Genomic DNA, 12,466 nt, shown 5'->3' on the forward strand with positions numbered 1-12,466 from the left:
CATCTGAGACCCCCACTTTTGTATGCAGGTACAGGCCGAGCTCCGCAGCACATGCTCTGCCCACAGCTCATTTTCCCAAATGTTCACCGCATATTTCTCGACTGCCAGCATCTTCACTCAAAGCTCACCAACCACCATGGGCGACGTGAGTTCTCAGTCCCATGAGGACCTTTTCGTCGAAACACCTCCTGCACCTCTTGAGCAGGAGCCTTCAAACAGCGGTGTACGCACTACGAACGTACGCTTAAACATACTAATGGAAGCTCATTCAGTCCCTAAACTCACCTCGCCTCTAGTACCCTGCGATCAAGAATGGCCCTCTCCCTGCCGACGCTGCAGGAGGAGAATCCTTCAACAATATCCTCCTCATCGGTCTCCTAATTGCCGTCCCATGGTACATCGCCCGCCAACTCCATGGCGGGTTGTGGACTACTCTCTTCATCGCGATCTTTACCTCCATCCCCATCCTCATGCTTTTCTGGTCCGTCGCAAGTACGATATCCCCCCGACTGAATGAGAAGGCCAAGTATCCGGGCCTGCCGGTGGAGCACTACCTCGAGTTTCACAGCCAAGAAGATAAGGACAAATACTACGGCAAGAACAAGATCCCCATGGAGACCTTCCACGAGATGTACTTTGACCAAAAAGTCTCCTTCAAGGGCGACTGCCTGGAGGCCCTGGAGTACCGTCACGACTGGGCCAGTTTCAAGTTCACACTTTCGCTGTTCTACTTCTTCTTTACCGGCATGATCCCCGAAGTCCTATTGCACACCCGCAGCCAGGACGAAGAACAAGTACGAGACCACTACGACCGAGGCGACGATTTCTATGCCTGGTTTCTCGGACCCCGCATGATTTACACCTCGGGCATCATCAGCGACATTCACCGCGAAGAGACACTGGAGGAACTTCAAGACAATAAACTGGCAGTGGTGTGTGAGAAGATCGGCCTGCAGCCCGGCGATACACTGCTTGACATCGGCTGTGGCTGGGGCACGCTGGCCAAATACGCGAGCGTAAACTACGGCGCCCACACCACGGGCGTCACCCTCGGAAGGAACCAGACCAAATGGGGCAACGACGGCCTTGCGACCGCCGGCATCCCCGACTCGCAGTCTCGCATCCTCTGCATGGACTACCGCGATATCCCGCAGTCGCCTCCAAACCACCCCGCCGGGACGAAATACAAGAAAATCACCTGCCTGGAAATGGCTGAGCACGTCGGCGTGCGTCACCTGGGGAGTTTCCTCCGCCAGGTCAACGACATGCTTGACGACGACGGGGTTTTCTACCTGCAAATCGCGGGTCTCCGAAAGTATTGGCAATACGAGGACTTGGTCTGGGGTCTGTTCATGAACAAGTACATTTTCCCCGGCGCTGATGCGTCCACGCCCCTGGGTTTCGTGATCGACAAGCTCGAGGGCGCGGGCTTTGAGGTCAGGAGTGTGGACGCCGTGGGCGTGCATTATTCCGCCACCTTGTGGCGATGGTACCGAAACTGGCTGGCCAATGCGGACAAGGTGAAGAACAAGTATGGTGTGCGGTGGTATCGGATCTGGGAGTTCTTTCTTGCCTGGTCGACCATCATTTCGAGACAGGGCAGTGCGAACTGCTTCCAGATCGTGCTGGTCAAGAACATCAACAGCACGCATCGCATTGAGGGGATTGAGCGGCAGTTTGGGTTGAGCGGCGCGCTCAAGGCCGGGAAGGACAGGCTGAATGGCCAGAACGGGGCTGCTGCGAACGGACACCTGAAGAACATGGTCAAGAGTGCGTTGACCGATTGAGAGAGGATGCTGAAAGTATGGAATGGGGAAGTGATGGAAACTCCGGCAAGGAGTGAAGCACGCAGAACGTCTGGTGCCGACACTTATTGGCATGTGAGAACGAGGCTGAGGCGACGGAAGTCTCTAGAGGGTGTGAGGTGTGTCAAAATGTGAGATTCCGGACGTGGGTGGAGCTCCATTTCGAGTGTCCCGGCCGTCACGGCGAGATGGTCAATGTGCTGAGTGCAAAGGTGGGAGATGGGACTAAAATAGACTTTTGCAAAGAAACGACTCAAGTGGTCATCTAATGCGATATTGCCATCTCAGTGTCGAGCCTCACGCTGTACAGATCATGGTTCCCACCTCCTGCAGGTGAGGTGGCATACATTACGAGTTCCTCGGGTTCTTTCGACGAAGACATCACGACATTAAGCGGCATCTTTTTCCGCGTGCCAAATTCCGGGCCTTCAGCCAGCTGGACTGGGTCGAATGTCTGCGGGCAGCAATCTGACCAGCCAGTGGTTGTTCGGTAGATGTTGAGTTGCGCAAACGATCGTCATGGCGAGTAAGTAGTGATGGGGGAAGGCGAATCGAATGCGGCTCAAGCATGGGTTCGACAGTATAGTTGGCGGCGGGTCCTCCTGCATCGGCGGGTCGTCTGCGAGGCGTTTCAAGAACATCGTCTGAGGTTGAAGCCCACATATAAGTGTTGAAATTTTCGTCAATCGTTCCGTGGTGTTTGGCAATTGCCCAGTCCACTGGGCTAGTCTCCTCTCCTCTCATCTCATCTCGTGTCTGGCATGGGTTTGGGACCAGGTAGAAGTAAGCTAGGGATTCGAGAAGCCAGCTCGACTGGCTGGACTGGTCAGCGCTGGTGTCAGGCAGGCAAAGTCGGGGTAAAAAGAGGCGCAGGACGTCTCCTCTTCAGACGTTATCACACTCTGCGTGTCTTGTCCCAGTGGCTTGGAGTCGTCGGACGGGATGATTGACCGGTCGTCCAACGACCTCATATTGTGTAAGAGCCTCCTGTCTCTTCTGTGGTTCGAAGACCACCACCCATCGTCCTATTGACGGTCACCTGGGGTTGGAATCGTGCCCTTCTGTTATGTATGAAGGGGGTCGTCCTGGGCTGATCAGTAGTAGTTACAACGGCGAGGCTTCGCGGTGTTGGCGGGCGGTACATTGAGATGGGAAGCTAAAGACAAATGGTTTGCCAGAGCATAGCCAAAAAACATGGGGACAGTTTGGTGCACTGCTCACGGATTCACGGCAGCGAGACACGTGTAAGAGCTGACCGAGCAGTGACAAGGCATGGAGGTGTGGCCTAAGTTTGGGTCCCTTTGATTTTACCGTCGCTCACCGTGTTGGCAAGCTGAAAAGGCGTGTGGAGTTGGGATTGTGAGCTGTGAGTGTTTGTGACCGAGGCATGATTTGGGACAGTCACCACAGTATCATCTGGTCAGTAGTGATCTCCCTAAGTCATTGTCAGGGTATGACTTATCCAGTGGCAATCGTCGGCGGTTACCACAAGTGGGTTTGGAACTCTGGTGAGCTCGTAGACGGCTGCGGCCGCCAGGAATTGGACTCGGGAACAAGCCGCGTAGGTCTAGATAGCATTGTGAAGCACTAGCCTAAGACCTTTCTCACAGATGCGTCGGGCTGGATGTGCTTGGTGTCAACGAGCCACCATGCCCTCTTCCAGAAGCAAGCAATGTCCTCAAATCAGTCGACCGTGTAACAGGAGGAATCGTCGTTGCCAGCGACCTCTTTGATATCCATTTTCCAAATGTGGCTTCACTGAGGTGGACTCGTAGGCGAACATCTAGCATATCGTGTATACCATGTTTTCGCATGTTCTCGAGCCCGAGACTTGCATAGCCAACGGTTGTCCACCTGTCTAATCGGCCGAGAAGGTTGGCAATGTGCCTTTCGCGGCGGCGCAACACCATGTCACACCATGCATCACTGTTGGAGGAGACGAGAGGCGTCGAGTCCACACCGACTGACTCTTCTACGTGGCTGCCTTGTGGTCGGTCATCTGCCGCTCCCAGATATGGTAGCAACAATTTGAGGAATAAGGAATCACTGACCACTGCGTAAAGGAAGTTGTGGAAGCGAGTGTCTGGGACTAGAGGGGACTCGGGCAGGGGCGAAGTCTGCGAGACCATTCCGAAGGAGGAAAGTCTATGGAATGTTCTCTGCCGCTTCTCGTGCATCGGGGAGGCTTTCGAACAAGGAAGCGGCAGGCGGCAAGGACAAGGGTCAAAGTGGGAAGCAGGAGCGAAGGATGCCGAGACCAGGGTCGATGGTACTATGTACGATACGAGGTAGCGTGGACCGTCTTTGATCCCATGTCTCGCGTGAGCCGAATCCGAGTGTTTTGTTGCACGCTTCGCGATACTGTGGTCGCATTGGAGCATCTTCGCCGGTAAGGTCGACATTCTCCTGTCAAAGGAGCCGATGTAGCAAATGATGCGTCTGAGGCCCGACAGCATTTCGCCCGGAAAGGATCAGGCAACGGGCTTCACTATGCATGGTGTCAAGTCCATGATGGCCCAACGATGCACTGTTATCGACGGGCACGCTCGTGCGCAATGAGGTATGCCGCGCCATGTTTGCGCATGCCTGGAAACGGTCGGATTGCTCCGTCATTTTCAATACATAAGCACCGCGCTAGAGCCCATGCTCTTGTGGTCGTTGACGTTTTGAGCATGAAATCGATGTGATGAAGCCCGATCGAGATATGGTGGAGTTAGATGTCGGTCATGATGAATCGCTTTTCGTCATTCCGCAGTATCGTAGCGGTTGCCCGGTCTCTTGGCCATGCATGTGCGGGATCGAGGGCTTGGATGGTCGCTGATCACAGACGACAACATCATCAGGTTGAAGGTGATCATGTACTTTGCAGATGCCACAGGCCGGCAAATGAAGCCGCATTGGATAGGTGCGATCACAGTGGATCTCGAACCTGGATTCGGAGAGCGATTTGAAATCTTTCCTACTCAGTAGTTACAGTACATGCTCAACGGTCAGTCATGGGCACTACCCACTACGGGTACCGGGAACGCTGAAGACATGGATAGGTACGAGTACTCGTACTGAACAGCACCTCGGACCGGCCGCCGTACCCCGATGTCAAGTGCCTCCTCGTGGCGTAGCTCCGGGTGCGATGGAGCTGAAAGAGCCTCTGTCGCCTTCCTTCCTGCCCAAACCATGCATCGTAACCGAAAGTTTGGGGACACCTCTGTTGCATCCGTCAAGCAGTCTTTGCGTTGGAGAGAAAAGAGGCGAAAGGGCATGTAACTCAGCAGCGAGAACTGAGGCTTGACAGGGATTTCAGCGACGTTGTTCTGCAGCCAATCAAGCCGCCCACGTGCAATCGTCAAGCACTCTCAGTAGCCGGCAGCTGGGGGCTTGGCGACACGCTTAGAGCCTCTTTCGGGTAAAGCCCCGCACCAACCGCCACGCTTTGGAACCTCGCCCAACTCCGCCTTCAACAGACGGTCCGCCCGCCAGCAAATTTCCTCGGGGCCACCCAAGTTTGCTGACGCTCTAGACCACTGGCCGGAGAGGCTGTTTCTGTTTTTTGCTTTTGGCCAGCCAATATCAGCCCGTGCAGGCCCTTGCTTGCAAAGGACGGAGCACGAAAGGAGGGGCCCTGCAGTCCCATGGGCCATCATCTGAAATGGCAAGGCGTAGACACGAGATTGAACCTGACAGACGTTTGCGCAAACGGTATGGTGATCGAGGACGGCGTCGCCAATGGAATGCCACGGCCCGCTGTTTTCGCTTGCCACTCTTGTCGAGTCTTGATGCCTCTTGACTTTCTGACCAGCGGCTTGGCCACACATCATCCTGCATGGGCTGGTGGTCGTCAAAGCGCACCATCTGGACGTCTGAGCGAGATTGCAGATCCGATCCAATGTGCCTTCCGTTGGGCTATCGATACCGAGCGATGAAATCAGGGCCAAGCGCCAGCAATCCCAGGCTATAGCATCGGCGGGGGCACGTTTCGAGTGAACAGCCTCTGGTTTGTTCTGCTGCTGTAAAGTTCGCCATGTTCATTAGGACACCACTCCACTGGCGCACTTGGCACGCAGAGAGCCCGAGTGCTTCTCGAAGGAAACGGTCCTCCGACGCGAGGATGACCTGTACGCTGATGGAGTCTAGTGATCGCATCTCCCGCCCCTCTCATTCTGTTGGCGATAGGATACTGTGTATGATGTGAGCGACTCTGAGAAGAGGTCTGAGTGTACCGGGCAAAGACAGTCCAAGCTAGGGCCATCCGATCCTTGCGCCGTAGATCCCATTGGTGGCGAACGCATCGAAGCAGAGGTGCTAGCCAGTCAGCACCGCCGCTTGCTCGCAACCGCCTCCCTTGTTCCCTCCTGCAGGATCCTGGGTGCCGGCCGATGGTGTTCGATCCCCCTGGTCTCTCAAGCTGCCGTGAAAATGCCTTTTTCTTTTGGCCGCTGCGTGCCTTGCTTGCCCTTGATCATTGGATGCGATAACACCTGGCCTGACTCCATCGCAGCCCCGGCACATCCCAAGTGGGGAAAGTGGCATCGCGCACTTGTGTACAAGTTCGCCTTGTTGGTCCACAGGCAACTCCACGCAGCAGCTGCAGATATCACTTCGCCTGCGCTAGGGGTGCCCAGACAGCCATGACGGACACGATGTCACCTAGATTCGAGAAACTATATGTAGCACGCGCGCTGCCGGCTTGGAATTCGAGTGCTCGGCTGTTTCTTGTCCCTCAAGCAGGATCTGGTGTACCTCTTGTCTTGTCTTGACTTTTCTTGGAATATCTTGGTAGGCCAAGCCATCCACCACCCAACGCCCGCCATGGCGACGAAGACAGCTGGCGGCAACGCCGCCTTCCACAACTTCCACAACGACTTTGCCCACATCCAGGATCCCAACGAGCGACGTCGACTTGCTCTCGCCGAGATCGACAAGGCGCCTTTTGGCTGGTACCATATCCGCGCCATCATCGTCGCCGGCATTGGCTTCTTCACCGATGCCTACGATATTTTCGCCATCAACTTGGTCACGGCCATGTTGGGTGTGGTCTACTGGCAGGATGCTTCCAACCCCAAGAATGCAGGAAAAATCCCGTCCAACTCAGACACTGCCATCAAGGTCGCAACTTCTGGTGGCACGGTTATTGGACAGCTCGGTTTCGGCTGGCTGGCTGATGTGGTCGGTCGCAAGAGAATGTACGGCCTCGAGTTGATCCTCATTATCTTCGCAACTCTTGCCCAGGCTCTCTCCTCCGACTCCCCTGCCATCTCCGTCGTCGGTCTTATCATCTTCTGGCGTGTGATGATGGGCATCGGTATTGGCGGCGACTACCCACTTTCTTCAATTATCACTTCTGAGTAAGTTGACCTGAGCCTCGCCTCGTCTGTCCCCTGCTAAACCCGCTTCCAGATTCGCCACAACCAAGTGGAGAGGTGCCATGATGGGTGCTGTCTTTGCCATGCAGGGCATTGGTCAGTTCACTGCTGCCATCATTGCTCTGATCGTCGTGTCCGGCTTCCACAACTCTCTCAAGACTGCCGCGACGGTCGATCTTTGCGATGGTGTCTGCCAGCTCGCCGTCGACAAAATGTGGCGTGTCATTATTGGGTTTGGCGCCGTCCCGGGCTGCATTGCTCTGTACTTCCGTCTCACCATTCCCGAAACTCCTCGCTACACTTTCGATGTTGCCCGCGACTCTGAGAAAGCCGTCGAGGACGTCAAAGCCTACCGATCTGGCCAACGCGAGGGCAAGCCTGACGAGGTCAGCCGTGCCGCCGTCCTCCAGGACTCTCGCCAACGTCTTGATCCGCCCAAGGCCAGCTGGAGCGACTTCTGGCGCCACTACAGCCAATGGAGACACGGAAAGGTCCTCATTGGAACTGCTGGATCCTGGTTCTTCCTCGGTAAGATATTCTTCTACATGTTGCTGCCGATACAAAACTAACACCTTCCTACAGATGTTGCTTTCTATGGTCTTGGCCTCAACAACTCCATTATTCTTCAGGCTATCGGTTATGCCAAGGGTGACGACGTGTATGAGATCTTCCGCAATACTGCCATTGGCAACTTGATCATCGTCTGCGCCGGTGCCATTCCCGGTTACTGGGTCACCGTTGCAACCGTCGACACCCTCGGCCGCAAGCCTATCCAGATGATGGGCTTCATCCTTCTGACCATCATCTTCATTATCATTGGGTTCGCGTACAGCCACCTGGGCGAGGGCGGTCTTCTGGCCCTCTACGTTTTGGCCCAATTCTTCTTCAACTTCGGCCCCAACGCCACCACATTCATCGTCCCTGGCGAGTGCTTCCCTACCCGTTATCGATCCACCTCGCACGGTATTTCCGCTGCCTCGGGCAAAGTTGGTGCCATCGTCGCGCAGACTGTGTTCGGACCGCTCCGAACAAAGGGCCACCCTACTTCGGCCAACCCCTCGCCCTGGCTCAACCATGTCATGCAAATCTTTGCGCTGTTCATGCTTTGCGGCTGCTTCACCACTCTTCTGATCCCGGAGACCAAGCGCAAGACCCTCGAGGAGCTTGCCGGCGAGGTTCCAGGTACAAAGAACTATGATCCCGAGTCTGCTGGACACCGCAAGTCGTCGTACGTCCCTCCCGCCGCTGGCGAGCCTCTCACCGAGAACGGCGAGAAGACTGCATGAACGACTTTGCCAACAGGACAGCCTGTCATTTCCTAGATACGCAACCTTGACGTTAGCGGTGTAAACCAGGTTCCCATGAAGAGTGGATAGTGGAGTTGTAGATTAATCAAAACATTCACAATGTCGCAACATGTTTGGCAGTTCTCGATCTTCACCTTCGCGGTTCACATGCCATGCTTCCCATAATGGGTGTCACTTGACGTCTGTTTTAACGTTGACCAGGCTATCGTGGCAAAGATCTCATCCCGATCGATTCTGCAGGTATTTTCTGCATTGGCTTCTTGCCGATCATTTCTCGTTGCACCGTCCCACATGCTAACAGAACGATTAGTAGCTCCCAAAACCATATTCGATTGGTCCATCGCGGACGAGGCGTCCACGGACAGGGGCGGATATCAACTCCGAGCTAAGCACCAGCAGAAAAGCTGCAGAAAAGCTTACGCGGCAGCCATGCAGTCCCGGACCGCTCGGAAGCACGCCTTCTCTGCCATCGCAGCTACTGGGTAGTTCTGCAGATCAGATAGTCGAGATCAGGGTCGAGGGCAAGCTAGGCGTAGGGGCGGGTGTGGAAACAGGTAGGAACAGGTAAAGGCAGAGGCCTAAAACATGGGGAAAGACAGGGTCGGGTGCATGGTGAGTACAAGTAAAAAATCGAATCATCCGAGTCCCAGGGTCCAGGCCGAGAAAACGATTCTGTACTCGTACTGCTCCTGCTCCTGCTGCTGGAAGGTTCTGCTTCCCACTCATTCGGCTTGAGGTCGCGCGCGTCATCAGAGACCCAAATGAGGATTGTGAGGCGCCATTCGATCCCGATTGTCTCCCTCTGTCTGTGCTTACAGTTGATTGACTGGCCAAATAGCTCATGTACGTCCATCCTGCCTGTGGATCGTCTCGCAATATTCCATCTCGTGGAGGTTGTGGGAAATATCCAAACTCACCTTCTCAATCTTCCGTCGTCAGGCTGGATCCGGCCATCACACAGGACTCTAGGCAACATCACAGACCTGAGCCCTTGCCGGTTGATCCATCAGAAGAGGTTCGCTCTGAATTGACAAGACTCTCTTTTCCAGAGTAGAGGGTCATTCGAGCTGAAGATATTACTCCGACCTTCTCGCGGGTCTCGCGACGGCGGCTACGGTCACGTCCTATTGGGGTCATGAACAGGCGAAGAGGCGAATGGACGTGTATAGTGGACTTTCAGCGACGATTCCTATGCGAAACCTTGAGCAGAGTTTATAGTTAGGAGCGTCAACTCGGAAGTTGCAAGGACCAAAGTCGAGCATTATAGATGGACACCACACCGCGACTGGGTCTGCCGTTCCATGAGGGATGCATGGATGGGTAACACGTTCAGGCTTTTCCGGCTTTGATGGGTCTACGGTTGAGCATAGGTGGCACGCGATGGAGCACAGCATACTGTGGAGCATAGTATCTGTCAGGACAGCGCTTTATGGTGGAGCATAGAGCCATGACCCGAAGAAGGCCACAGCTTCATTTCACCAATGCGTGTATGTCACAGTAGGCACTCGACGACCACGCGACCTAGATACCTCTGTTCTTTCCCAAAATGTCCAACTTATGCTTCTACAAGAGGGGGAGACGATCAACCACTCTTGGGCCGATCGAGTGGTCTTTGCTCCTGCTGCGGCCATGGCTCGGTCCAGCCTAAGACGGCAACTTGGCAAGTTGCCTTGCAGCCCAAATGCAAGCAGCGCCCCAATGTCCGCGGACTCAGCCTCGATGGTGTTCCGGTCTGATCAGGATCAAACTTGGTCTCACCGACTATCCCATTGAACCACATTTGCATCCCTTCTCACAGGACTCTTGCACAAGCACACCTGCATAGGTTGCACCGCCGACTTTGTGGTGAGGACGCCATGCACGACTTTTATTACGCCAAGTTGTTGGGCAATGAGTCGAAGTTTAAGCCTCGCCCGGGTCTACGATGCGTAGATGTATTGGATGCCGATGTGAAGAAACTCTTCAAAGCCAGATAGGCGCGCGGACTGACACCTTTCCAGGCTACCGGGCACCCGGTCGTACTCGAGCGAGAAATCACTGAGGATGAGATCCAAGACTGGATCGCCCAAGATAACACTCTGTTGTCTAAGAGCAGTCAAGATGGCAAACAGGGGAGAGGCTGCAGTCAACTCCGACTGCTCATCGGCAGCCCGGAGCAGCACTCAAGCGATGCAGAAATTCTACCGCTACCAATGTCCCGCGAGACATTCGAGACAATCAGAACCACGTGGAACATGCCCAAGGAGCTGTTACGCATGATGTTGAGTACCCTGCCGATTGCCACGCCAATTCAGACACTTAATGCGGTAGGACAACCCATCCATGGCCTGATGATGAGAAGCGCGAGATCAAGAGATTGGAACTTCTGTCTCGGGCTTGTCCACAATGCGGAGACCGGAATTGTTCATGCGATTGTCAACGGAATGCAAGGGGAAGAAATCGACCAGTTACTGACGTGCCTTCGAGAATCGCGCTCATGCCTGTCGGAGCCAATGTTGCTGCCTATTTTCCTGCTCGAGCTCAAAGTCCACTACTTCGCAGTCCTGCTTGAGAACCGAGCGGAAAGGATCGAAGGAATTGAGTTGGACACCGGAATGAAGCACGAATTCTCTCCAAATGCAAAACGCAAAGACGCCAGACATAGAGAAAGAGAGAAACTACTGAAGGAGCTTAATTTTGACGAGATCACTCAGAAATTGACAGGCGGGACAGGCACTTTGTCGTTCTGCGACATGACATTTGCCTCTAGCTTGAGAGCGTTGGAGCTTGTCTGCTCGGTCAAGGAACGAATTCGCTCTCTTCCAAATCGCCGGCCAGATAGAATCAACGCAACCAATACCAACGCCGTTGATACAAGGCTTGCATACCTTCGAGAGTTGATCGTTGGTGCCCAAGCGCACAGTGGAGTGTTGTCGGCACGAACGAAGGCTCAGGTTCAAACGGTGCGTATCATGTCGAATAGTAACTTACCGGGGAAGCCTCTGACGCCGCACCCAGGTCTACAGCATGATCGGTCAGAAGGACAACAAGCTCAACATCGAAACGGCAGCGGCGTCTCGAGAGATTGCTGAAATCAGTCTTCGCCACAACACTGCCATGAAAGACATGGCCGAAGACTCGCGAAACATTGCAATCCTCACCCGAAAAGACAGCACAGATATGCGTATTATCGCAGTCGTCACACTGTTATTTCTACCCGGGACTTTCATGGCGGCACTGTTCGATGCCGGTTTCTTCAACTTCTCGCCAGGAGACTCTGACCAGGTCGTTTCCAAGTGGATTTGGCTCTATATTGCCTTGACTGGTGCTGCCACTCTTGTCGTCTTTGGCGGCTGGTACCTGTTTTCACACAAACAGAATAAGAAGATAATGAGGGTGGTGAACGCGGATGCACGTTCTTCGTTGGGGAGCGATCGTGACGACCTTGAGTCTGGCGTCACAGCCTTGACAACACCGCCAGCCACAGCGCCATTGTGGACAGCACGCTCAATGTCAACCGGGGAGATGGAACTCGTCTCCTCTCTTGGACGCTCGGCAGATGCTCTCAAATAACCGCCTATCCGGTCTCTGTGGAATGCTCTTGCGGAGAGCCGCATATAGAAAACATATATGAAAGTATCTCAGGATAGAGCGCGGGCCGCCTGAGTACTGATGGTTGAGAAGCGTCTCAACATTCAGGGGAGCCTGACATTGGCACTGGCGGCGTTTCCCCGTTCTGGAGTATGAAATGGGCTATCATGAACGATGTGCAGTCTTCAATGCTTGTCTCACCGTCAGTCGGCTACTGAACCGTGTCGTGGGAGAAACGTGCAGTTGCGCCGCTTCGAGATGGCGCCCCATTCACAGCAGGCAGACTGCGCTCCGCTAACCTGGCTTCCGTATGCTTCATGATATGACGAGCTACCTTAGGCTATTGCGTTCAGATCTCTCCGGCTAAGATCGCCCAGGCCTGTAAGGCTGCGCCTACATCTGGGAGATCGATCGACTTGTGCTC

At 54.5% G+C, this 12,466-nt stretch overlaps 3 protein-coding genes across 3 annotated transcripts; all 3 read left to right on the plus strand.

Annotated features, from left to right (window-relative positions):
* Positions 1 to 136: 136 nt before the first annotated feature.
* Positions 137 to 1,787, plus strand: G647_05588 (uncharacterized protein; the record flags this gene model as incomplete). Its single annotated transcript, XM_008729915.1, has 2 exons — positions 137 to 238; positions 297 to 1,787. The coding sequence occupies 2 exons, from the start codon at positions 137 to 139 to the stop codon at positions 1,785 to 1,787; spliced, it is 1,593 nt and encodes a 530-aa protein (XP_008728137.1).
* Positions 1,788 to 6,611: 4,824 nt separating this feature from the next.
* G647_05589 (phosphate:H+ symporter) lies at positions 6,612 to 8,451 on the plus strand (the record flags this gene model as incomplete). The annotated part of the gene is made up of 3 exons (XM_008729916.1): positions 6,612 to 7,147; positions 7,200 to 7,693; positions 7,748 to 8,451. The coding sequence occupies 3 exons, from the start codon at positions 6,612 to 6,614 to the stop codon at positions 8,449 to 8,451; spliced, it is 1,734 nt and encodes a 577-aa protein (XP_008728138.1).
* Positions 8,452 to 10,706: 2,255 nt separating this feature from the next.
* G647_05590 (uncharacterized protein) lies at positions 10,707 to 12,024 on the plus strand (the record flags this gene model as incomplete). Its single annotated transcript, XM_008729917.1, has 2 exons — positions 10,707 to 11,354; positions 11,470 to 12,024. The coding sequence occupies 2 exons, from the start codon at positions 10,707 to 10,709 to the stop codon at positions 12,022 to 12,024; spliced, it is 1,203 nt and encodes a 400-aa protein (XP_008728139.1).
* Positions 12,025 to 12,466: the final 442 nt, after the last annotated feature.

Source organism: Cladophialophora carrionii (assembly GCF_000365165.1).
Source record: "Cladophialophora carrionii CBS 160.54 unplaced genomic scaffold supercont1.4, whole genome shotgun sequence".
Lineage (NCBI taxonomy): Eukaryota > Fungi > Ascomycota > Eurotiomycetes > Chaetothyriales > Herpotrichiellaceae > Cladophialophora > Cladophialophora carrionii.